Source organism: Vulpes vulpes, chromosome 14 (assembly GCF_048418805.1).
Source record: "Vulpes vulpes isolate BD-2025 chromosome 14, VulVul3, whole genome shotgun sequence".
Classification (NCBI taxonomy): Eukaryota; Metazoa; Chordata; class Mammalia; order Carnivora; family Canidae; genus Vulpes; species Vulpes vulpes.
In genome coordinates, this window is record NC_132793.1 from 100,282,535 (window position 1) to 100,308,192 (window position 25,658).

At 47.7% G+C, this 25,658-nt stretch overlaps 1 protein-coding gene across 4 annotated transcripts in view; it reads left to right on the forward strand.

The window, feature by feature from the left end:
* The window catches only part of ABHD2 (abhydrolase domain containing 2, acylglycerol lipase), a 102,049-nt gene extending 81,486 nt beyond the window's left edge, over nt 1–20,563 (forward strand). For all 4 annotated transcript variants that reach the window (XM_026001104.2, XM_026001094.2, XM_072737301.1 and 1 more), the window contains exons 7-11: nt 5,020–5,112; nt 7,989–8,099; nt 10,520–10,589; nt 12,072–12,156; nt 14,609–20,563. In XM_026001104.2, coding sequence (XP_025856889.1) covers nt 5,020–5,112; nt 7,989–8,099; nt 10,520–10,589; nt 12,072–12,156; nt 14,609–14,805 — 556 coding nt within the window. In that variant the 3' untranslated portion in view covers nt 14,806–20,563. The remainder of the gene's footprint in view (nt 1–5,019; nt 5,113–7,988; nt 8,100–10,519; nt 10,590–12,071; nt 12,157–14,608) is intronic.
* The last annotated feature ends 5,095 nt before the right edge of the window (nt 20,564–25,658 follow it).

Consider the following 25,658-nt stretch of genomic DNA (forward strand, 5'->3'; position numbering starts at 1 on the left):
CGGCTCTTCCTTACCCCAGTAGGTTGCCCTGCATATGACTGTAGGTGCTCATTTCGTTTGGACCCTCTTCTATGTGATTTAAAAATCCATATCCTGGGGCACCTGAGTGGCTCCAACAGTTAAATGTCCAGCTTTTGGTTTCAGCTCAGGTCCTGATCTCAGGGTTGTGAGATCAAGCCTGGCGTGGGGCTCCATGCTCACCGAGGAGTCTGCTTGAGATGCTCCTTCTCCCTCTGCCCCTCCCTCTGCTCATGCTCTCTCTTTCTCTCTCTCTCTCTCTCTCTTTCAAATAAATCTTTAAAATTAAAAAAAAAACCCATCTCCTTCCACAACTCTTGTTTAAAACTCTTTAAAACTCTTGTAAGTATTCCAAAGGAAATCGCTCACCAGGTAGCTGGGAAACCAGTAAAGATAGTATCTTATTATTTAATGTTACATTGATCAGACATAAAGGCATTTATTTGTTTTGATAATAGATAGGTAGACAGATGGAGGGATAGTGTTCTTTAAAAGTCCGTATATAGGGGGATCCCTGGGTGGCTCAACGGTTGGGCGCCTGCCTTCGGCCCAGGCCCTGGACCACTCCAGGGTGTGGTCCTGGAGTCCCGGGATTGAGTCCCACATCAGGCTCCGTGCATGGAGCCTGCTTCTTCCTCTGCCTGTCTCTGCCTGTCTCTCTCTCTCTCTCTCTCTCTCTCTCTCTCTGTGTGTGTGTGTGTGTGTGTGTGTGTGCGCGCGCGCCTCTCATGAATAAATAAATAAAATCTTTTTAAAAAATTAAAATTAAAACATTAAAAATAAAAGTCCGTATATTTCCCCTGCTGGTTTGGGGGATACTCTCTTCCCCTCATTTGCATCCTCAATGACAGAATCACTTTCTGAGGTCCTTGCAATTCTCAGGAGGCATCAGCCTTCTCAGAGTCATCCTGAGCCTTCCTGAAGTAGATGAAACCGGCCTTCCTGGAGAATTCAAAGCCGTCCCCTGCCTGTAATTATGACCTGGCTGGGTTCTCCTGGGTTCCACATGTCTCTCCTGTGTCCTCAGCCAGACCCTCTCAGTGGCTCAGCCCAGGGAGCACTTCCTGCTGTCTCCTCTCTCTTCTGGAGGATGTAGATGTCTAGAGACAAGTCAGGAACATGGAGGTTCTGCTCTTTGGGCAAGTGAAGAGACTCATTCAGTGTCCAGAGAGCCAGAGTCCCCTGACTTTGGTGCCCATTTTGTGGCATGCCTCAAGCAACTTAAAATTCGTTTCTTCCATTGAATCAGCCAGGTCTCATCCAAATGTTCTCTGCATGTTTTTTTTTTACCTCAGACTTTGAGCTCAACAAAGGTGTTTTCTTGCCAGAGAGGACTTCTCTGCTTTTCTTTCTAGAAGTTTCCCTCATTTTGAGTAGCCACCCGGGGTCCTCCACAGGAAGACCAGTTTCTTCCAGTCTTGGTCCCATCTTTGCATGTCCTGCTGACGGCTGCGAGATCTTGTATCCTCTCTTGAGTGACATTCACCGTGTGCATGCTCTGCCCAGTGGCCTGCCACCATCAGGAACCATGATGGTTTCTCCTCCCCTTGCCTTTCCCATTTGCTAGCAGTCCACCATGTCATCAGGGTTTCAGCTGAGTGTTCTTTCCCCCCACATCACCACCATTCCCTTTAAACCTCCTGCCGGACTCCTCTGGTTTCCAGGCAGACATTTGCCCCATCCTTAGGAGACACACGAGGCATCTCTCCCAGGAGCCTGTACCCCAGGTCTCCTCAGCTGAGGCCAGAATCCAGACTCCTTCCTAACACCACCAGCCGGCCAGCTCTCCACTTCCCCACATCCACCATTAAGAGAAGCAGCAGAAACACCACTGAGGTCCCCCAGGGTGGACTCTGCACAGCCTGTGCTAAAGCCATCTAGAAACCCCAGCCGTAGAACAATCTGGGTGTGAAATGGATTCTCTTGTTCAACCCCCTGATTTGTCAGATGAGAAAGCTGAGGCTTGGCGAGGTGAAGTGGCCTTTAGAGTCTGCAGTGGGGTCAGATGGGCTGTATTCAGGTCTGTGTCTTGCCTCCTGGGTGGCCTGGACATCTTGTAAGACCTTCATACCTTCATCTTGTAAAACCGCCTACCCAAAGGCCCCAGGCTCATCTGCCACACCAGCCTGGTCCTGTCTCCTGCCTCCTCTCGCTGCAAAAACAAGACAATGGGAGTTTGGCCTCGGTGGGAACTGCATGAGTGAGGTTTGGCGGGGCTTTGTGGGTCATGGTTCCATATAACCTGCCAGCTTCTTTACTGTCCCTGGAAATGGTTGTGGAGTCTCATGGGTTTAAGCAGTTAAAACTAACTCTGACTCTTCTCTGTAACTCTTTGACTGTCCTCAGTGGGGCAAATCATTTTCAGTAGCTCATAATTCAAAATGATTTTCTATTTTTTTTCTCTTTCTTCCTCCTCCTCCTTCATTATTATGGAAAATTTTAGGCACATATAAAAAAGAGTAGGATATTGAACTCCTGGGTGCCCATCACCCACTTCAGCAATGCTTAGTTCATGGCTGTTCTGCTCCCTCTACACCTCAGGCACACTCCACTCCCCTAGAAATTGGATTATTTTATTTTATTTTATTTTATTTTTTAAAAAGTTTATTTATTTATTCATGAGAGACACAGAGAGTGAGAGGCAGAGACACAGGCAGAGGGAGAAGTAGGCTCTATGCAGGGAACCTGACATGGAATTCGATCCTAGGTCTCCAGGATCATGCCCCGGGTTGAAGGCGACGCTAAACTGCTGAGCTATCTGGGCTGCCCCAGAATTGGATTATTTTAAATCAGATCCCAGGCATCATATCATTTCATCTGAAAATATGTCATTAGTTTACACTAAAAAACTCTAAGGACTTTTTAAAAATAGAACCACAATATCATTATCATACCAAGAAATGAATGATTCTCTAATAGCCCATTTCTACCCAGGGGTCAGATTTCCTTGATTGTCTCACAGAAGTGTTTTAACGGTTGGCTTATTTGAATCAGGATCCACATAATGCCCACGCATTGCTTTTGTTGATCTGTCTTGTAAGTTTGAGTCTCTACATTCCCCGCCCTGATTTCTTTCCATATGTTGGTGGTGGTGGTGGTGGTGGTGGTATTGAAGAAATTAGTCCTTTAAAAAAATGTTTGGAATGAATGTATTTATAATACATTGCTCTTGATTAGGTTTTATTAGGCCAATATAAAATTGTTTCAGTTCCTGTGCTCGCTTCGGCAGCACATATACTAAAATTGTTTCAGTTCCATAATTTATACCCAAAGGTTATGAAAGCCCACCATGGATGCTGAGTGGTAAAGCAGAGATGCTAGGAATCTATGTCAGCCAGCAAGATTGGGGGAGATGGTGGTTGCAGCATCCTCATCCCAGTCCTCCTTGACCCTGGGCCCCTGGGGGTCCCCGGAGCCTTTCAGTGAGTGGCTCTTGTCTTTTAGCTCAAGATCCTCTGCAGGGCTGGAGCAGCTTTCATGTCTTATGTGTCTGGCCGGCACCCCCCCACTTCCTTCCCTCTGCATCCCCTCTAATATGCAGGACATACTAACCGAAGCAGTTAGGAAGTCAGCAAAGGCAGAAATGGCCAAGGGCCAGAGAAAGCTGGGACAGTTGGCTGCCTGAGGAAGGGGCAGCTGGGTCCAAGGTCGGGGGGAGGGGTGCTGGCAGAGGAAACAGGTTTTGGCTCATGGATTGGGTGACTCCCTCCTCCCTCCTCACTCAGACCAAGAGGCAAGTGTCCAGATCCCTGCCTTACTTGGGGTCCTGCGCACAGTGATCTGACCCATCCTTTCTATTTCTGCAACATTTGGGAAGCCCCTCATACATTTACAGAATGGTCTTTTGACCTTTGAAGGCAGTGTTGGTTTTCCCCTTGAGCCTCAGCCCTGGCTTTCAGGAGCACATCACAGACCATTAAAGCCACAAACCCTTTCACTTTTAACCTCTCACTACCTCTTATTTTTTTAACCACAATTTATGGAAAATGTTTGCCATTCCAAAACTGAAGTGTGGCAGCCTTGTGGAAATTGCCTCATAAACCCCTGGATTTTTAGGGGAAAAAAAATTCCCCAGTCCCCTCTTTAGCCATCTGGCACCAAGGGATTCTGTGTGAGAATGCTGACACCCAGATTCACTTCCAGGGTAGAAGCACGCCTTGAGACTCAGACGTCTGCGAGGTGGAGGTTAGCATGGACTCTGTGGCAGCTGCGTTTGGGTTTACACACAGGAAAGAGGGCACAGAGCAGGAAGGGCTAAACCAGCTGGAGGGAGGAAATCCACCATGCTGGCGCATAGAGAAGGCCGCCCCTTACTGTCCTAGTGTCACCCAGAGCCAGTCCCTTGACCTCTCTGAGTCCATTGTGGTCTCCTGATCTAGGGAGGGATAATATTATCTGCCTAGTGCCACTGCTGGGGGGTCAGGAAGTGACCCTCATGTCAGGTAGGCCTGGTCGTGCTAACTACACACACTAGCTCCTCAGAACCAGCCCCCACAGCCATGTCCAGAAGGAGTGGATTGCCACTCTACCTTTCCTTCCGTTTCCTTGCCCCTTGAATGTTCTAAGCCTAATCAAGAGAGCTCAAATGGTATGATTTCCCTTTGGTTCTCAAACAACAACAAAAGAGATTCTTTTAGGCTCTGCCCTGCACTGTGCCTCTCCATACCCAACCTCCCCTTACATACACCTGTAATTAAACCAAGAAAGTCTTCCTGCAAGGTAGGAAGCCAAATAGAGGTGTTCAAATGCCAGTACTGGCGAGCTCTGTGACTAAGAGAAGGCTGCCATGCTTGAGGAGGGTGTTAGGACTGTCCCCCACAAAGCCTGTGTCACTACAGGGCTTTCTCACTGGGACTGCATGTTCAGCAAGGCTGTTTGGTGTCTCCACAAGATCTCTCTAAGCGACAGTTTGAGGCCATGTGCAGAGACCCGTGTTCCAGGGTCGGGAGCCAGTGCATCCCTCCAGGGCACAGCCTCTCACTCTGGCCTGCCGTTTTTCAGGGCCCAGGAGACCTTCATGCAGTGGGATCAGTGCCGGCGCTTCTACAACTTCCTCATGGCAGACAACATGAAGAAGATAATCCTCTCGCACAGGTATGACACCTACACTTACTTTGGAGTCACTAAAAGCCAGAACTCTTGTTTCTCCAAAAAAATAAAATAAAGGCAGGGAGGGGTGTTGCAGATTCTCTGCTGGCTGCTCTGTGACTTGCTTAGAAACAAACTTGTCCCAAGCTGCCATATTCACCGAATCCTTTTCTTGCCCTCGTGATTCCCACTATATCCGAGATAAGAAACCCATCTCCATGATTCTTTCCCACATTAGAGCAATCCTCAGGGTGGCTTGTCATAGTGTAGGAACCTTCCTTCTTGGGCTGCTCTTGGCTTAAGAATCAGGAATCACTCTCTGCTGGCTTGTGGGGTTCTGACCAGCAGCTGCACGACAAGAGTCCCACCACTGGGCACCACGTAGTGTCCACACTGCCCCGGTCACACCTCTGTACATTCCCCATGCTCATCTTGCCTCACTCCTGCTCAGCATACTTCGGTAGGGTAGCCCCTGACCACTGCTTAGACCAGTGGCATGCCGAAGTCAATAAATAATTAGCAATGATTTTATTGTTACAGTTGTTATAATGGATGCCATCCCTCCCTCTTCCCACACACCTGCCTTCCCTCTAGCTGGACTGGGCCACATGGAGGCTCATGCGCCCTCTAGCCTCTCCCACTCCCACACCACTAGGGCCTTCCTGAGAAGGCCCTTCCCATCGTGTCTGCCTGTTCTTTAGGTCCATCTCAGTTCTCCTCCATGAAGCCAACTCTTTCACCAGGGTGAAAAGGGTGAATGTTGTTCTTCTGTTGCTTCCCCGGGGTGAATTCTGTGTCTTGAACTAAACTGTAAAGTGCAGGAGGGCTTGGGTTCATTTTGTTGTTGTTGTTTTTAAAGGTGTTATTGATTTATTCATGAGAGACAGAAAGAGGCACAGATATAGGCAGAGGGAGAAACAGCCTCCCCAAGGGGAGCCCAGTGCAGGACTCCATCCTAGGACCCCGGGATCATGACCTGAGCCAAGGCAGATGCTCAACCACTGAGCCACCCAGGTATCCCTGGGCTCATTTTGATTTCCCCGAGAGCCTGGCATGTTATGGGCACTCAGGGCCACCCAATTTTAGGTGGAGGGGTTGATGTCATCATGGAAAAGAAAATCTGACTGAATGATCCATTTCTTATTCTCTTTATTTCAATGGTTAAAAGAAAATATGGTACTGCCCATCCCAGCTGAGCACACCAGATTGGGCTTCCTGTTGGCAGGATTTACATGGAGTCTGGGCGAGGCTGGTGCTTGTGGGCCCTTCAGACCACCAAGCTGCTGGGCCCTGGTGACAGGCAGGTGAAGGATAGGAGACTTAGGTCCCCTGGGCTGACTGGATGTAAACTATTTTCACTCAGCTCATGGCGTCTGGGCCCTGAGTCAGCCATGGCTTCGCTGAGGTTCCTATGGGGCTGGGGGTTTGCTGAGGTTCCACAAGGGGTGAAGCCAAGCCTCTGACACCAAGTGCAGGTCCTCTGCCTCTCCACCTCTGGAATGGATGGACTCCTCCCAGGGAACGTTTGTTTTACTACAGGATCCAATCTTGCCACTAATTAGTCCAAAAGGTCCATCATGTAATTCTTAACAAATTGAGCCCTCTGAATATGCTCTAGGTGTATTTACATTTTAAAAATCTACTACAGAAAACCAAACATTTAGAAATTTTAGGGCCACTTCAAATTGTGGATTCTAAACTCAAAATATAAAATCTTCCTAATAGTCTTTTGGGGGAAAAAATGCTAAAGAAATGTGTTCCTCTTTGAGAGAGGTTGTGAGGAGATTCCAGAACGTCGAGTTTCCATGATGACCTTTCTCACCATAGGGCCAGACCATAAACTCCTCCTTCAGCTGTGTGCTAGAAGACCTCACAGGACATGAAAGTCTAAATGTGTACATTTTGCTCTCTACCTTTATTATCATCCTCTCAAGATAAATCTTTTTCTTAATAGAAATAATGACTCTTTGGAGTATATGTAAGCTTTTTTAGCTGACACATTGGAAAGCCGTTGACTTGCCCCAATGCTAGATAGTTTACCACTGTCTTCCTCATTAAATGACAGAAATAACTTCCAAAGAGAAAGGGGCAGTGTCACCAGTGTAAAGACAGGCCCCCCCACAGTTTGGCTCACCACTTACCACTCACCACAGAGCCCATCCTAAGACCTCCCCTGCAAAAAAGAATTTGTAATAGAGTCGATCCTTGAAAATTTTGGATTTGAACTTCGTGGGCCACCTATACATGGATTTTTCTCAGGCCAGTGCTGTAAATGTATTTCCTCTTCCTTATGACATTCTCAATAATGTGTCCTTTTCTGTAGCCCATTTTATTGTAGGAATACAGTATGTAATACATGTAACACACAAAATACATGTTCATCGACAATACTGTTGGCAAGGCTTCTGGTCAACAGTGGGATATTAGTTAGGTTGTGGGAGAATCAGAAGTTCTATGTGGGTTTTTTTACTGTAAGTTGGCGTCCCTACCCCCACATTTTTCAAGGGCCAACTGTATTCGCCTAGGCTCAAACCCAATCTTTAGTGTGTCTAGCTGTCCTGGAAAAGGAAAATAAGATCTTGGCAGTCATCTTTCTTCAGTTATTGAAAAGTCAACATCGCAAGCTCATCCTCTGGGACATTCTGAAGGTCGAAGGCATCTACTTTTAACTTGCCTCCACATGCCTTCTCAAAGACTTGTCTCCTGGCTTGCGTCTGTGTGGGTAAGCAGGCTCTGCTGTGGTGGTTTATCATCTGTTCCTTAAAATGTTTTTCAGTTTTATTGAGGTATAATTGACAAAATTGTAGGATGTATCAAGTGTACAACATGCGGATTTGGTTTATCATCTGCTTTTTATTGTTTACTATTCTGTCATATTCTAGGCAAGCTCTTTTTGGAGACCATGTTAAGAAACCCCAGAGCCTGGAGGACACAGACTTGAGCCGTCTCTACACAGCCACGTCCCTGATGCAGATCGATGACAATGTGATGAGGTGTGCCCATGCTTGGGGATGGGGTGCCAGGTGGGAGGTAGCAAGCCAGCACTGCCCAGCACGAGGGCTTTCTTCACCCACCTTAGTGTTAAGGGGTTTTTTGTTGTTGTTTTTAAAGACTTATTTATTGAGAGAGTGAGTACAGGGGAGAGGAACAGAAACAGGAGAGAGAAACTCAAGCAGACTCCTCTCTAAGCTGAGCACAGAGCCAGACATGGGGCTCAATCACACAAACCATGAGCTAAAACCAAGATTCAGTCAGTTAACCAATTGTGCCACCCAGGTGCCCCAGGGCTTTTTTTATTCTTTGAATGTCTAGGGTTTTAAACTGAAGACTGCACAGAAAAATCCAAATTTCTAGTTGCTCTTAGAAAACAAGAAGAGGATCTCACTACTCATTCCACGCTCTTATGTGGCATAACTGGGCTTGAACTGGGGAAATGGGGGGTGCGTACACCCTCTTTGTTCAGTCCTTACCCTACCTGCTGTGCTCTGACACAGGGGCAGGGATCAGGGGCCAGATAATTTGCATTGGCAGGAAAAGGAAATATTTCTTGTACCTGCCTATGTCTCTATCAAAAGCAAAAAACAAAAAATAGACCAAGAGGTCTGTGTGTTGCAAGAAAGCAGAGCCTTTCTTTGGGGGCGAGAAGCCTCTCTGAGTGTCATACACAAACCCCACCCACTTTGTTCCTTTATCTTTCATTTGCCTGCCCCCTTCAGGCATCTGAGGCTGAGACCCTGACACCGTCCTGTTTCCTGGTACGCATAGTATCTGCTTGAGCTTAGCCTTAGCTAGAAAAGATAATGTTGATCTCTGACCTCACCTTTCTCTTTAAAAACCTCATCCTTTTTACTTAGTGACCATTCAGGCATGATCTAAAGCAAGCTAGTATTTATCTAATAGATAGGCAGATATTGACCTGAGGGTATTTACCTTCCTTATGGGATTTTAGTAGCTTTCTTACACCAAGTAGCCTTGAAATATGCCTGTTAACAGTTAGGCAAAGAGAACAGAAACCAGAAAATCACTGGTACATTAAGAAGATGAGAATGGAGGGAGGCCCGGGTGGCTCAGCTATTGAGCATCTCCCTTCGGCTCAGGGGATGATCCCCAGAACGGGTTCAAGTCCTGGGAGCCTGCTTCTCCCTCTGCCTATGTCTCTGCCTCTCTCTCTGTGTGTCTCATGAATAAATAAATAAATTTTTTTAAAAAGAAGGTGAGAATGGATACCCACCCTCACTGTATCATGTGACTTTATCGTGGTATCTAACGAGAAAGGAACCATCTTTGGACTTTGTGTAAGCCCCAAAGAAAAGTTCTTCAACTCTTCCTAAAGCTCTTCCTTTTGAATAGTGTTGGATCATAGCAGTTTCCATGAAAATGGCCAGTTGGGCAGCCTCCTCATTAACTCGTCACCAGTTAATACTGGAGGATGGGAGTGCTTCCCCAGCCCCCTAAAACCACAAAAGGACTGATGTCACAGAGGTGATCACTGCTATTGGCCACTCCCTGTCATGTGAACCTTCACAGTGCAGCCTGAGCTCTCTGGGTCCTTCCCGGGCAGAGACATCTACAGAGCCTGGCAGTGGGAGAGATCCACAATGCCAGGGGAGGCATGGTATCTTCAAGACCCCAGTCAGAATAGAACAAAACCACCACTGAAAAACCAGAGGCACTAGTGTGTGTCAGAGGTTTCCAGAGAGTTTCCAGAGATCCTCTGGCCTGGGCTTGAGTCAGCCTGCTGGTGTCAGAGCTCCAGGCTCAACAGAGCACAGGGCAGAGCAGACATGCTGCACTTCGTGCTGGAACACGGAAGGTTTTGTTAAATGTCAATTTATCTCTGACTACTGCTCCATGGGTAGACAGAATTGGTAACTCTGAATCTCTGTCTCGTATCCATTACCTGAGACAGGTTTCATTCCAGTAGTTCACAGTCGTCTGGGTGACTCGGCCAGGAAGAATTCTATTGAAGAGAAAAGTTCTCGTAACTGCCTTTGAATGTCAGTTTCCTGGCATCTGCAGTGACATCTGGTTTTCTACTGACTCACAGGTGTCACATCTGCTAATAAGTACTGTAGCTAGCACTTAACTGAGTAATTACCCTAAGCCAGGCACTTTAATGCCATGAATCTCAGTACTATTAGCAAAAGTACCATCTCTAGCTCCATTTTACAGAGGGAGAAGCTCAGAGAGGTTGAAGAGTTTGCCTACGATCACAGAGCCTGGAGGTGGCAAAGTCACCATTTGAAGCTAGGTGCCAGAGCCAGAGCTCTCAAGCCCTAACTCTGGCACCTCTGTAGAGTCTACCGATGTGACACATTGGCGTGGGCTTGGAGCGGGGTAATAAAGTCCACTCAGCATCCCATCTTATGACAAGCATTGCTTTGTCCTCCTCTTCTGTGTGTCTGTGTCCCAGGAAGTTCCATGGCTACAACTCCCTGAAGGAATATTACGAGGAGGAAAGCTGCATGCGGTACCTGCACAGGGTGAGTGGCAGTGTGAACTCAGAAGTAGCAGCCTCTCAGAATCGGTGGCCCGTCCTCTGGCTTCATGCATGGTGCACCAAGCATGTTCCTCAACTTCCCTGGTGGAGGCTCAGCTGGAATTGGGCTTGGACATCTGTGGCTGTTGACTTGGGTTTTGTTTTTGCACCAAACCCTATCCCCCTGTGACCTCCAGATATTAATCCCAGAGTGGGCCTTCAGGGCAGAGCGGGACCAGTCTGCTCCCGTATATGGGGAAAAGCCCTTAAAGTTACTGCACACCATGTTTTTCTTAGTCTTCCTTTGGCAATGTAATCTTGCCGGCTTCCTGCCTCAACTCCTCATACATCTGTGTAGGTTTCTTACAATCGTAGACCTGTCTTTGGCCACTGTGTATTTTCTTAGTGTGGTGACTAGGGCTAAACTCAAAGTTCCTGCCATGATCTGGTGAGTGCAGAGGAAAATAGATATATTTCTGTATCAAAATGGTGAGGAAACAGGTCTGGTGACAAGGTAGATCAGTTTATATGAACACAGTTCTTAGCAGGTGCAGTAAACTTTATGTGGACTCAGTGAAGTTTGTGGCTGACCGTAAGCCCCCTGTTTTTCACCTGTATTCCCACCAAACCAGTCTCTTCTCATTCTGCCTTTGTACAATTGCTCCTTTTACTCAAACACAGGACTTCGTGTTAATCCCCATCAATGTCCACCTGGTGGTTTGGTCCACCACTCGTACAGCTGAAGCAGGTGATTGTGAATTGCAGTTCTGCCGCCTGTCATATTGGCCACCCCTCCTCACTTAGCACCATCCCCCAGGCTTTGGGCATCTTCATTTAAGCCACAATGAAGATGCTGAGCTGCCTAGAGCCAGTGTTAGAGACCTCCAGGTTAGTACAAGCAGTAGGCTGTGCTGTCTGGGCGTGGCTGTTCAGTAGTATTTCAGTGCCCTCCTCCCATCAGCCCGTCTCCACTAAAATGAAGAGGCCTATTTTACAAAAATGGCTGCTGAGTGCTTCCCAATATCCACCAACCTACTCCTGTTTCTTGCCTTCAGATTCTTCTAGAAAGTCTCCTCTGTCTGGAGGGGAGCACCCTCCCATTTTTCCCACCCACAATAGAAATGGAATGAACGTGTATGTAACTCTTTGTAAGGTCATCATTCTGGAAGGTGGGCTAACTTGAGATACTGTGAAGATCATCAGAGACATTTGCCAGTGAGCCCCACCAAGCCACACCCTCACTCACTCAGAGCATGTGGGTCACCTAGAACCCCAGCACACCTGCCAGGGCTGCCATGAGAGCAGTTATAATTCAGGCTGCTGCCCAGGAAGACAAGGTGCCTTTAATCTACCCATGCCACACACTGAGTCGTGACCTCCTTCCCTTTTTATCAGTGACGTGTCCGGTAGTGAATTTGAACCTTGAATCAGGGAGGTCTAAAAAAGGGAATCGATCATTTATTTCTGCCTTATTTTCTGGTTGCAGATTTATGTGCCTCTCATGCTGGTTAACGCAGCTGATGATCCGTTGGTGCACGAGAGCCTCTTAACCATTCCCAAATCTCTTTCAGGTAAGTACTCCTTCCTGCTGCCTCTCCCCCAGCCATTCAGCACATTGCCGTGGTAAATTGTGTCACCTTCACCCTGCTGTCATCTCCTGAAGGCCAGCCTCTATGGGGAAGGACATCCCCTGGCAGAGTTCTCGTTCAGCCTGGCCTGATAGTCCTGGGGCTGTGATGGGGTCTGGGCAGAGCCTTCTCATGTCCTGTCCTGGGGTCAGGGACGAGTGTCATTTATATCCACAGCCAAGAGGGGTTTGAGGGAGTCCCCTCGAGGTCTGTGAAATTATCATTTCAAGGTTATGGTTCCATTAAGTCTGAGAGTTTGACTTAGAGATTTCGACTTAAAACCTGACATGAGGGGTGCCTGGGTGGCTCAGTTGGGTGGCTGTTTGCCTTTGGCTCAGATCATGATCCCAGGGTCCTGGGATGGAGGCCCACGTGAGGCTCCCTACTCAGCAGGGAGCCTGCTTCTCCCTCTCCTGCTCCCCCTGCTGTGCTCTCTCTTTATCTCTGTCAATTATTTTTTTTAAAAAACTGGTATGAAAAGCAAAACAAGCCAGTTCTCCTACCTCTTCTGACAGCTTCTCCATCTGCTTTGAAGATAAAAATATAAGCAACTGAGAAAGCAAAGTACTTTGTAGCTCATGGGAGCATGGCTGTGCATCAGGCCGGCTGGGTCTTGCTGCACACCGGGGAGGGAGACACATGGGAATTCCAAGGCCACTTTGCACTGCAGTTCCAATCCCAGGGGCCCATTTGCCCGCCCTCTGTAGCCCTGTGTGGTTACATTTCTTTTGTAAATATCCTGCATTAACCAGAGCAGGGGGCACGTCTGATTGTCTCCAACCCCAGGCTAGACAAGTAAATAATCTGGCAGGCAGAGACCTAGCCAGGGCCCTGCCCAGATTGGAAGTTGCATGTGATGCAGGTGTGTTGGGTGATAAACGTTGGCTCTCACCAACTGCTATCGAGCCATAGGCTCCCTGCACAAAAGCAACTCGCTCAGCCACATGCAGCAGTGAGAGCAACAGTGCTGCTTCCTTCTGGTGTCCAAGGCAACAGCTAGAGCTCTCATGCTGTCACGCAGAATTTATGAAATAACTGAAAAGGAATAATAAAAGGGGTCAGACAAGAAAAGAGCCCCACAGAGCCAGAACCATCCCTCCGAGGCCCGGAGCAGCCAGGCCCCTCTCGGTGTGTCCCCTGGGAAGACAGACATGTCCTGCAGTCCCTGGCTGCACACAGCTGCCCCTTGGCCACATCTCCAGCAATGCCTTCTCCTAGAGCATGCAGGGCTGACCCACCCGGGACTCATGAAACCAGGCTTCAGGTCAGCGGTGCTCAGCATGGCCATTTCGTATATGTCACTGAGCATCTTCCACACAACCTGTGGCTTTAAGTTCTGGTTTAGTCTTTTTTTTTTTAACTTTTAAGATTTTATTTATTTATGAGAGACACAAAGACATAGGCAGAGGGAGAAGCAGACTCCCTGCAAGGAGCCCAATGTGGGACATCATCTCAGGACCCTAGGATCCTGACCTGAGCAAAAGGCAGATGCTCAACCACTGAGCCACCCAGGCACCCAAGTTCTGGTTTAGTCTTAAAAGATAAATGTCTAGGGACGCCTGGGTGGCTCAGTGGTTGGGCATCTGCCTTCGGCTCAGGGTGTGATCCTGGGATCCCGGATCAAGTCCCATATGGGGCTCCCTACAGGGACCCTGCCTCTCCCCTCTCCCTCTGCTTATGTCTCTGCCTCTCTTTCACTGTGTATGTCTCTCACAGATAAATAAATCTTTAAAAAAAATAAATAAGTGTAATGAAAAAACATTGATTCCACTGAATTGAACTTGTTCCCTAGTAAATAATAGCATAAATGTGAAGAATCCCTACTCAAAGCCTGGTCCCCACCCTTAGCACTGGCATCACCTGGGAGCTTGTTAGGAATGCAAAATCTCAGCTCCTCATCTGGGCCTGTTAGAGCAGGATCTGCTTTTTAAGCTGATATCACAATGATTTGGAGGCATGGTGAAATTTGGGAAACATCTGGCTATATAATCAAATGATGTGGTAAGCTTTAGCAATACCAGTGCCTGGGTTCGTTCTCTCTCTCTCTCTCTCTCTCTCTCTCTCTCTCTCTCTTTCTTTCTCACACACACACACACACACACACACACATCCAAATTTGAGAACCACTTAGATTTCAAAGTATTTCTTTAGCTGGTGCTCATTCCACCCCCAAGCCAAGCTGCTGTTCCAATACCTGCTAGATCCCACAGCCTTGCCCAGCCCACCTAATCTCCCTCCTGCTCTGGTGAAGGACGAAGGATGCGTAGAAGTCAAATGCTCTCTTGGTGACCTTTACCTGTGGGGAAAGCCTGGGCCACCTTGGCCAGCTTGCTTTGGCACCGCCTGCCATGGAGCTGACCAGACAGTGATTCACTGAGCTGCCTTTTCCCTGCAGAGAAACGGGAGAACGTCATGTTTGTGCTGCCTCTGCACGGGGGCCACCTGGGCTTCTTTGAGGGTTCCGTGCTGTTCCCCGAGCCCCTGACGTGGATGGATAAGCTGGTGGTGGAGTACGCCAACGCCATTTGCCAGTGGGAGCGCAACAAGTCACAGTGCTCTGACACAGAGCAGGTGGAGGCCGACCCAGAGTGAGGCCTCCCAGACTCCGGCGCGGTCCAGCAGCCTCCCCTGGAATCCGCGTCCCTCACTGGCTGTTTCAGGTCCCTGTCTCCCTCAGTGACCTGGATCTGACCTCACACCGTCCATGGGGACCACCCATGCTGGCATACCCATGCTGGAGTAGGCTGCTGTCCCTGGGAGCTCCAGGCTATTTTTGTGCTTAGTTACTGGTTTTTGCCATTGCATTGTTATCCACGGTGACAAGCGACAGGATCCTCACCCTCCTGTCCACTTTCAGCATTTGATTGCTTTTCAGCCAATTACATCTAGTTTCCCTATTAAAAATGTGTCTGAACAGCAGTTTTGCTTTGCCAATCAAAAGGCTGGCCCCCAAGAGCAGTGAAGGCTGTGTGCTATTTTGTGGTGGTCGTGTGTGTCCTTACGTAGGCCCTGGAAAGCCCTTGTCAACATAAGCCAACACTGAAGAGGCTGGTCAGCCTGGGAGCCTAATCACCTGGGCCTCCCACGCTGCAGTGTAGCTCCTTACATGGCCAAGTTTCTTGAGTCATGAGCCAGGTTTCTCCCTTACAATCTTCTAAGACAGTCTCCCCACACCTTTGCCAATGATGAGGGTTATCTGGGGCACTGGTTAAAAATTCAGCCTCCCAGGTCCCTTCCCTGGAAGAGGCCGATTCAGTGGGTCTGGGAAGGGGTCTGGAGATTTTAATTTTTGACAAGTGCCCCCGGTGATCCTCATCACCAGGCAAAATTGGGAAACACTTTTTTTTTGCAGGGCCTTTAAATTAGAAACATCTTGGTAGCTAATTTTATGGAAATTTATAGGTAGATGTGGCTCTTAGTTCCCAGGGGCCTCCAAAAGCGGTGGCGCCTATCACGTCCAACTGCCCCTGCGTGGTCACAGTGTGATGTCTCAGGAGAGGGCCTGGTGGGCAGTGAAGAGTTTGGGCTACGCCAGACTCTGCTTTTCCCTGGCTGTATGACCCTGGAAAGGTCCCTCTGAACTTTATAGTCTCTTCACCTGTAAAACAGGGGACTTGGACCAGGTGGATTGCCGAGACCACTGCCAGTTCTAAAGATCCATGACAAACTCAGCTTGCTGAGGTTTGAGAGAACATCCCTCCAGGGAAGTGATTCTCCTTGTCTACACCTGTGGATGTCATTGTTTGCCTTCTTTTTTTTTCTGTCCCTCATTTTCATATAAAGAGGTGTTTGTTTTAAACATTTAATGGTAATTTTACTTTTTTAACCCAAGTCTTTCTAGCTCTGGCTTTTGGTGCCCAAACCATTCAAAAGCTGGATCCGAGTTTGGAGAAAGATCTTTCCAATAGAAAAGGGTGTTATTTTGAAACCAGATTTTTAATTTAATAGCCCATATTTATAGTCTGGTGGATGGATCTTTCCAAAGTGTGTCTTTTCAAATGAAAATGTCACTCAAGGTTTCAAGTACTCCTTTTTCCCAGTCCTGTGGTACTTGAATATCTAAAAAACCCTGCACTTTGAAAAGCAGTTGCTATCTGGAACTAAACTGAACTCTAAGTAAAATTGCCTGGATACACTTTTTTTTTTTTTTTTTTAATGTCCTTGCTTCATCTCCTTTGCTCCAGGACAGGATTATAAATAGTGGGTGTGTGTGGATGTTTCAGGGGTAAAGGGAGCCCTATGAGGGCCTGGATAGACTCCTCATAGCCGCAGGTGGATATTGTTTGGGTGTCAGTCCACGTGACTCTGACGATAACGTCTGTAACCTGAAGTTTTCTGACAATCACCAAATCATCCTAATATCAAGAACAGCCACTGTCTCAAAAGATTGAGATTTCTGTGGTCTCCACATTGCTTTGTTGTAATTCCTCACACACACCAAATTCATTATAGTGACATGCCCCCCCCCCCGCCCCCAACTGGTATTTTTCTAGTACATTTCCTTTCCCATGTTCTTTTAGCACACATTGGCACTTTATCATCTACTCCCTCAATTTGGAAGCTGGTCCCTCTCCTCTGTTGCTTTTCCCTCCACCCAGTAACACAGCTGTAACCTAGAAGATTCATAGTCCTGCTTCCTGCTACTGCCTTTGTTTCTCAAGACCCTTTGTGTGAAAGTAGGTAAACGAAGCGATAACTGAGTGGGGCCAAATCACCATTCCAGGAAGCAAAAGGTGCCTTTTCCTTTGCCTTAGGTCACATCTCTTGACCCATTCTGGCAAAGTAGTAGCCAGGTGCCAGCTCCATTCAGCAAGAGGAAAGACAGTCCTGTTGTCCCACACCAGGGGGGCTGGCAAGGGACCTGGCAAGGGACCAGAAGTGCTGGTGATGGTGGTGCTGGTGGTGGTGAGGCAGGGCGTGGGGCCTGGCCTTTGTCGCCACACGACCAACCGGGATTTACCCCACAGGCCTGTGGGGGCAGCTTCCCAGCTGAAATCTTTCTAGTGTGTGGACTCTGAATGGCACTCACATTCCATTTTGGCTCAATGAAATCAACTGAAGTCCTTTGTTCAGGCTTCAGGCTCTCGGCATGGAAATGAGAATGTGACCGCAGCAGTCTTACAGGAAAATTCTTGTTTGTCCCTGAATGAGAGCACAGAGGCATTGAATTTACAGAGATGCAAACCTGCCTAATAAACGGGAGCAGCATTTTATATGTAGGTCAGCTTTTTCCTTCCTCCAGCTTTCTTTGCTTTTCTTCCTGAAGTCATTCAGTTCTGATGACAACGGGAGTGCTCTTCTTGCTATGAAGGTCCTGTCTGGCCTAACACAGGGCCGAATTTTCAAAGAGCATTTGAACATCCTAAAATCAGAATTACAGATACAAGTTGCATAGACCTAGACAATCCTATCGCAGGGATAACACATTAAAAACCAAGGAGGAAAAGCACCCATATTTCTTCTGGCAATGCTCCCTGCCTCTGAAACAATTTGAAGACAGCTAATGAGTAAAGGATTCCAGTCAACTTAAGATCACCTAGAAAATGATGTCAAGTTTCCTTGGTACATTTTGTTAGAAGGAAGTTTAGCAGACTTCAGGAAAAGCTCCTCTTTTCCCTGCTGCGAGTTTGCACCAGTGATTCCAGAGCACAAGGAAAGCAGAATGTTGTTTGTTGTCGCTAGATTCTTTGAACCCCTCTGCAGCTTTATACCCTTGCAGGGGACCCTGTGACATACCATATAGGGGAAATAGACCTGAAAGAGGAGCGTTCCTTTCTTGAGCTAATGTTATGGAACCAGGGTTCAAGAGACCTGGGTTCTCATCCCAATTGTCTCTAATTCAGGTTGGATTGCAGGCAATCCACTTCTCTGAGCCCCAGTGCCCTCACCTTAGGCCACCTCGAAGACCACTAATCTATTTACACATCATTTGCCCAAGCACTCCCCACTGCCTTCCACAGCCCTTGCGAGTGGCAGTGGCTGTGTCAAGCAAGGCTCCAGCCTCATCTTGGGGGGACTTGGAGACGAGGGAGCTTCGGCACTAAGTCTTTGCTAGTGAAGATCCACGATATTGCCCAAAGCCCTGTATCTCTGACTGACTTCTCTTTAGAATTTCCATTGTCCTCTCAATATCCTCACTGTCCCAAGGGTGGTCTTATGACTGGGACAGGTGCTGAACATTGGGAACAAGGCGAATGTCCCAACTTTTTGTGTGACTCAGGCAGAGCATTGAGATTCATAGTCATATTTCCCAGGGCAGAAATCCTTACCGCCCAGCCTTTCATTCTGAAACTACAAGTCTTCATTAAAGCTGAGCTTTCTGGATCGCTGAGCTTATATGCCTGGCATCTGAATGAGAGCTTTCTTTGTAACTGTGTGACTTTGAGATCACTTTGGCCAGCTCCAGGGAAACAAGGCTTGTGTTCTTGTTTATGTTTGCCAGGCAAGCAGATGTCTGAGATGTGAGAGGCTTTTCTTTTCCTGCAGCATCAATTCTTAGAGCTCAAGTCAGGATCCCTGAAACGTCACATGGAGTCAAAAGAACTCAGGGCTTTGTCCTCCAGGCAGGACAGGAGAGTTATTAAAGAGCATTTCTCACTGCAGCACCACACACAGCATCATCTGGAATTGTTCACTGTGCCCAGAAAGCCTCACTTATAGCATATCCTCTGGTATTCCAACAATATTGTGGCACCAGACTTCAAAAGCTGTGGAAGTTTAAAGCAAAGCCGCAGCAAAGCCAGAGAATCTCTTCTTGTGGCCTGTGTGTGCCTCATTCTATTAGGCACCCTCACCCCTCGACTTAGAACTGGCCAAATGTCTCATCCCCTGATGCCTCTCTCTCCCTTCTCAGCCTTGCTCTGTTGTTCAAAGCCACTTCAAATTATTTGGATGCTTCAAAAAGCCACAAAATGTGGTGTGTCTGTGGCATTTAGAGGCCTAGCAGTCAAGGAGAAGGATTTTTTTTCCTCCCTCTGTTATCTAAGCAGAAGGAAGGAACCCACTTCTTCATAAACTGGGATTGATTTTGCCAAATTGTACTTGAAGCTGAGGGAAGGAGAACTGGCCCCTGCTGGCAGTGAGAACTGGAAGGCTATCCAGAACAAAAGTTGCTCCCTCTCCCTGCCTCACTGCTGCTGCCTCTAGGTACTGCACCCTGGGAGTCATCCCCAGATGGCCCTTGGAAGCAGGCTGCAAAGTCCAGCACACCAGCCATTCTCAGCCTCCCAGACAGTAGACAGCTGTCCCTTCTGGAAGACTCAGCCTCCCCCTGCCACTCTGAACTGTCTTTCCTGGCATGTATGTGGGGAGAGCGTTCATGTATCTCTAATGAACAAGCTGGAGTCCATTTCTAACTGGTGGGTTAAGTCTTCTACTTTAACTCTGGTTGATTGGTAATAAAATCTAGGACCTACCTTCTCCCCATTCCTGTCCCCACTAGCCAAGAAATCTATCGCCATAAACTGGGGACAGTTCACCTCTAGCACCTGCAGAAATAGCCTTCATCTCAATGGGCATGCTCCCTCCTGACCACCCATGTTGGGGAGTCCCCAGTCACTGAGAATAAATGAATAACTGCTGACCTCCTGGGTCCAGCGCCAGCCACTTCTCTCGCAGACTGTTCCCGGGGACCTGGTCTATCTGAGTGTAGGACTTAGGTCTTGTCTGGCTTTTTTTCTTGGCCTCTTCAGTTTTCCTAAAGCACAAGTCCATGTAGAATCCTGTCGCCTCTCCACACCAGTTCCAGATGATCTGGGTCTCTCCCACTGCCTCAGGAAGACCTTCACTGTACCTGAGCTTTTGACTTCTGCCACTGCAGCTGCCTTAGCAACACCAGGGCTGGGGGGCGGCATGGGGAGCCGGTTCCATTTCTCCTTTTCCTGGTTGGACTCTCTCAACCACGTTCTTCTGTGCAGATCTGCTTCCAGATTGATTTTTAAGAACCATCACTTTCACATTCCTAATTTTTGTTTGTTTTGTTTGATTTTGTTTTGATTTTTCTGAAACATACAACGCTGCCCTGAAAATCATGTGTTTTTGAGTTTGTGTTCTGAAAGCCTCCGTGCTGCTGGATTTTGGGGGGGGGAAATACAGGATCCTCCAGCACAGAGGCATTTAAGATTTGCAACTAGCAATGCAATTTTTTCTAAATATGAGGATATTTACCTTTATTAAGAAATTATACAAAACAACAGTGTCCTTGATCATGTTACATTCTCATACTACTTTTGGCTCTATTTTGATTCTGTGTGGTGGTAAATGAAGATCATTACAAACAAAAACTGTAATTTTATTATCTTTGATTCATGGAATTTCTTTACTTAAAAAAAAAAATAAAAGGCTAAAAATGTGGCGTGGCCACGTGTCCTTTGTACAGTGGGAGTTTCTGTCTTCCTATGCCTGCACCAAATGTGAGCTCAAAGGAAGAAGGCAGGGCAGCCAGGGTGGCTCAGCAGTTTAGCGCCTGCCTTTGGTCCAGGGCCTGATCCTGAAGACCCGGGATTGAGTCCACATCGGGCTCCCTGCATGGAGCCTGCTTCTCCCTCTGCCTGTGTCTCTGTGTCTCTGTGTCTCTGTCTTTCTCTGTCTCTCATGAATAAATAACTAAAATCTTTAAGAAAAAAAAAAAAAAGGAAGAAGGCAAAACACCAAGTTCTTATCACAAGTGATTTTGTCCCAGCCAAAGAAATGACCAGCCCACAGGTGTCTTCACAGACCCAACGTCTCCAGGCAAGAAAGCCTGGGCATGAGATACCAGCACTGGAGTTACTTGCTCTCCAAAGCGAACCTTAGAGATAAAATGTAAGGCCAGATGTAAATGGTAGTTGCCATGCGTGATTTGGATGCTTTCCTAAGGATGTTCTTTGAAAAGACTGAGTGAACATGACCCAAATCAAGATTATATTGGATTGGGGGTGCCTGGGTGGTTCAGTCAGTGAAGCCTTTGGCTCAGATCGTGATCCCAGAGTTCTGGGATTGTGTTCCGCATCCTGCTCTTTGCTCAGCAGGGAGTCTGCTTCTCCCTCTCCCCCTCTCCATGTTCTCTCTCACTCACTCACTCTCAAATAAATACATCTTTTTTTTTAAGATCTTATATATTTATTTGAAAGAGAAGAGACCATGAGAGAGCACAAGCAAGGGGAGAGGCAAAAGGAAAGGGAGAAACAGTCTCCCCACTGAGCAGACCGCCTGACGTGATCCCAGAACCCTGGGATCACAATCCAAGCTGAAGGCAGACAACCGACTGAGCCACCCAGGCACCCCTCAAATAAATAAATCTTTTTAAAAAGGAGTATCTTGGGTTGATTGATTGTTGGTGGTGGTTTCTTCTCCTTTGTATCTGTCTGAATCCAAGCTGAGGGTCTTCGGGACTGGCCCCACCAGGAGAGGTGTACTGCCCATGCTCTCCCACCCCTGCACTCAGTTTTCTTCCCTCCTGGGCTGTGTAAAACCTCTGTCAAGTTAGGTGGAGTAGGCAGTGTTCGTTTTGGAGGATGTGCATTAACGTGACCTAAGAATGCCCAAAATCAAATTTCACAGTGCATCCCTCTCTGGTAAGCAAGCTCCCCCAATTCCTTTCCCCCACCAAATAGCCAGATTCTTTTGATCCAAGAAAACCAACCTGTAAAGAAGACTACCTATGAAAAGTGCCAGATGGAAGAGATTTCAGGTCCAGGGTGTTGGGTTGGTTGACGACAGCAGCTTGCCAAGGTGGTCAGCACAAAGCTGAGCATCTCCTGAGGCAACCCTGTACATCTGTGCTCCGTAACATTTAGAATCACTCACCAGGGATCCCTGGGTGGTGCAGCGGTTTGGCGCCTGCCTTTGGCCCAGGGCGTGATCCTGGAGACTGGGGATCGAATCCCACTTCGGGCTCCTGGTGCATGGAGCCTGCTTCTCCCTCTGCCTATATCTCTGCCTCTCTCTCTCTCTCTCTGACTATCATAAATAAATAAAAATTAAAATAAATAAATAAATAACATTTAAAAAAATAGAATCACTCACCATCCCAATGGTGCTATTTGTTATTATACTTTTCATCAACAGGCCCCTCTGCTCTGGCACTATGGGGGAGTAGGGACCAAACTGCATTATAGGCAGTTTGGCCTTGAACTCCTCAATCTCTCCTCAAAAGAAATAAGTTAAACCCCCCTCTCCTTGTGGCTACTCGCACCCAGAAACTTCCTTTTTATCCATGCCCTCTATCCCATTTATAAATGCCCAGCATCTCTAGCAAAGACTGTATGGCTTCCTCTTAAGGTTACCTCCTCCTTTATCTGATGATGGTTGGTAAAACGGATCTGGAATAAATGAAGTTCTGATTTCATTGTTCCTCTTCCCCTTCCTACCCACACCTCCCCCATCTCCAGAAATAAACATCTGATGCAAAGCATGAGTAGTGATGGGGCCAGATGGGTTTAGAGCCAAAGTTGTTGGTTAAGGTCCCATCCTAGCCATTTCCCAGCTCTCTGACCCTGAGCTAGATTTAACCTCGGGGTTTGAGGTGGGGGGGTTGTTTTTCACCTGTAAGAAGGGAATAATTTTAAGAAGAATGCCTATCTCTGGATATTGAGAGGCTCAAATACAAGAATATTTTTCAACATGCTAGTGTTATTTTGGGCAGTGGTTTTGGCTTCATCTGCTTGGTTCCCACTCATAAATCACCTCCTGGGACAGTGTAGAAACCAGAAGAAAAGAATGTGTGGCTCCAACTGGGATGTCTTAACTGCTGGGCCCACGGGAGAGCTGAGTGGGCTTGGATATGGTTTTCAAAAACACTCCCGGGCTTGGCAGTGCTGGCCAGCCACGTGTGTGCATCATCAAGCCCCGATCCCAGTCTTTTCCTTCCTTAATATGGTCACCTTCAGGAATCAAGTATACCCACCTACACATTTCCTGCCTGAAGCCAGGGCAACTTCTGGGCACAGCCCCCAAGGAGGAAATTGTTCTCATTCTGGGACAGATAGCCAGCATCAGCTGCTGCATTCCCACAGCGGCTTTTGCAGCCCTGCTTCTCTGTCCTCTCTGCTCAGGGAAAAGAGCCAAGTGCAAAGTTTGCTTTTTAAATCCTTAGATATTAAAACGTGCCTGAGTGGCTTCCTCCACATCCTCACTTCCTCCCTATGTCAACACACAGGACTTGCAGCAGTGCATATTTGAGCCACCTGGGAAGCTTAGAGAGATGTTGATGCCCAGGCCACACAGACCAAGTACATCAGGGTCTCTGAGGATGGGGCCCAGCCCTCGCAGTGTTAAAGCTCCCCAGGGAATTCCAGCCTGCAGGGATCTCTTTAAAATAAAGAGTCTAATTTGGCAGATCTGAGGTGGGGCCTAAGACTCTGCACTGCTAGCAAGCTCCCAAGTGGGCCAGACACCACCATCCTGGGACCTCATGGTAAGTAGTGAGGTTCCTGGGGATCCTGTGAGCTTCCAGACCCTGCACTGGAGCCAATATCAGAGCTACTCCCACCATGGTAATTGGGATTGAAAGATGGTCCAGTTCACCCCCTCTGGTGACTTCAGCCCTTTCCTAGCTGGCTTAAGACCCTGGCTTCCTCTTCCAGGAAGTTATGCAGACAAACAGGTAGCATTAGACTCCTCCAGCATCCTGTGCAGTGTGGCCAGTCTCGTTCAAGGCTCTCTGAAGCTGGTGGCCCATTGCACTACTGATACCTCCATCCACACCTTGATAACCAATTGCCTTTATCTGCTAGCTGACAATATTCCCCAAAGGTCCACATGAGGATGGCAGAAATTCATCTTTGTGACTTTGCAAACCATCACTTTGTTCAAATTACTTCTATGTGGCCGAATCCTCACCTCATCCCAAATGTCTCCAGCAAGAAAGCCACTCAGGGCAGCAGACAGCTATCATAAAACTCATGTTTCGTTGTCCCTCTTCCCATACTTGGTGGCTTTCAAAGGAGTATTTTATTGTCCCTCTTCTCTCATTAACATGGCACTGGTCACCTTTTGTGAGGCTGAGAATTGCTGATTTTTTTTAAGATTTTTTTTTCTTAATTCCTGAGACACACAGAATGAGAAGCAGAGACACAGGCAGAGGGAGAAGCAGACTCCCTGTGGGGAGCCCAGTGTGGGACTCGATCCCAGGACCCCGGGATCACACCCCGAACTGAAGACAGACGCTCAACCACTGAGCCACCCAGGTGTCCTGACTGATTTTAATATTAACATTCAAGGTCTTCAAACACATTCTCCCAAAGGTGGCACTACCTTTCCGGACAAGGTCTGACCCATCTCCCCACCTCTTTCCTGCGGGTGTTGTCTCTGTGCCTGGAGGGGCAGTATCAGGGCATGACCAGCAGAGGGCAATGCCATCCCACAATCGGAGCTGACTCCCTGGGTCCCAACCCCACACCCTCTTCCTCAGAAAGCCCCTGGGCTTTCTTGCCAGACCCTCACCCTGAGCTGAAGCTCTAGCCCCACTGACTGTAGGGGAGACCTCAGCATCCCTTTGGCATCTGAGAGGCAAAGCTTCCGCAAGAGCATCCTGGTCAGCATCTGCCTGCAGTTTTCTCCACATCCTGATCTCATTAGTAAATTAGAGCCTCCATCAATCAGAGGATGGGCCTGGGCTGCATTTACAAGGGCTCCTGGCAATTAGGGATGACTGGAAAGACAAGTCTTTCAAGAGGGATCAGCCTCTATTTCCCTTAGATTTGGGATGCAACTCTTTATACAAGACAATTAGAAGTATAGCCCATCCCCAGTCTACCAACACCTTGACCGTAGGGTCACCTGTGCTCCCCATCCCGGCCAGTGCAAGTCTCCATTCTCTGATCACCTGACCCCTTGGCACAACTGCATGGTGGTTCATGCCCTCATACTTGAAGTATCTTCTTAGCTCCAGATATTCTAGGAGATGCCCTGGGGCACAACCAGAGTAGCTTCACTCTTAGGCTTAAATACAAGAGTTCCACGTAAGATTTGATTTGGAAAGGGGGACCCTCACTTTCAAAGGGGTTTGAAGAAAGAGTTTGAGGGAAATCCTCACTGTCAAGCCTCCCACCCCTCCACCCACGATAATTTGCTTCGATTCCTCCTCCAGCTCGGAAGCCCTATGTAAATATCATTGATGACCATGGACTGTCAACTGTGGTCATTATTAAGAAGGCAGCTACCTGGATGATGAGCATACACTGCAAACCCTAGAAATGAAAGAAAGGATATAAGAAATAAATGCACCTGTGTGTACACTCACACTCACGTGTACACACACATACCTATACTGGAAACCAGATACGAGGACTCTGAGTGAATCAGAAAAATATCTGAAGGAGTGAAAACAGATGGTGTCTGATTGAATCTACAGCCCAGGAAAATAGCTGAAGGTCCTGCCACAAAAAGTAGATGCAATATCAAGGGTGCTTCACACCCACCTAGGATGATCACTGAGGTATCTGGATGGGTGTAGCCAGGCCATC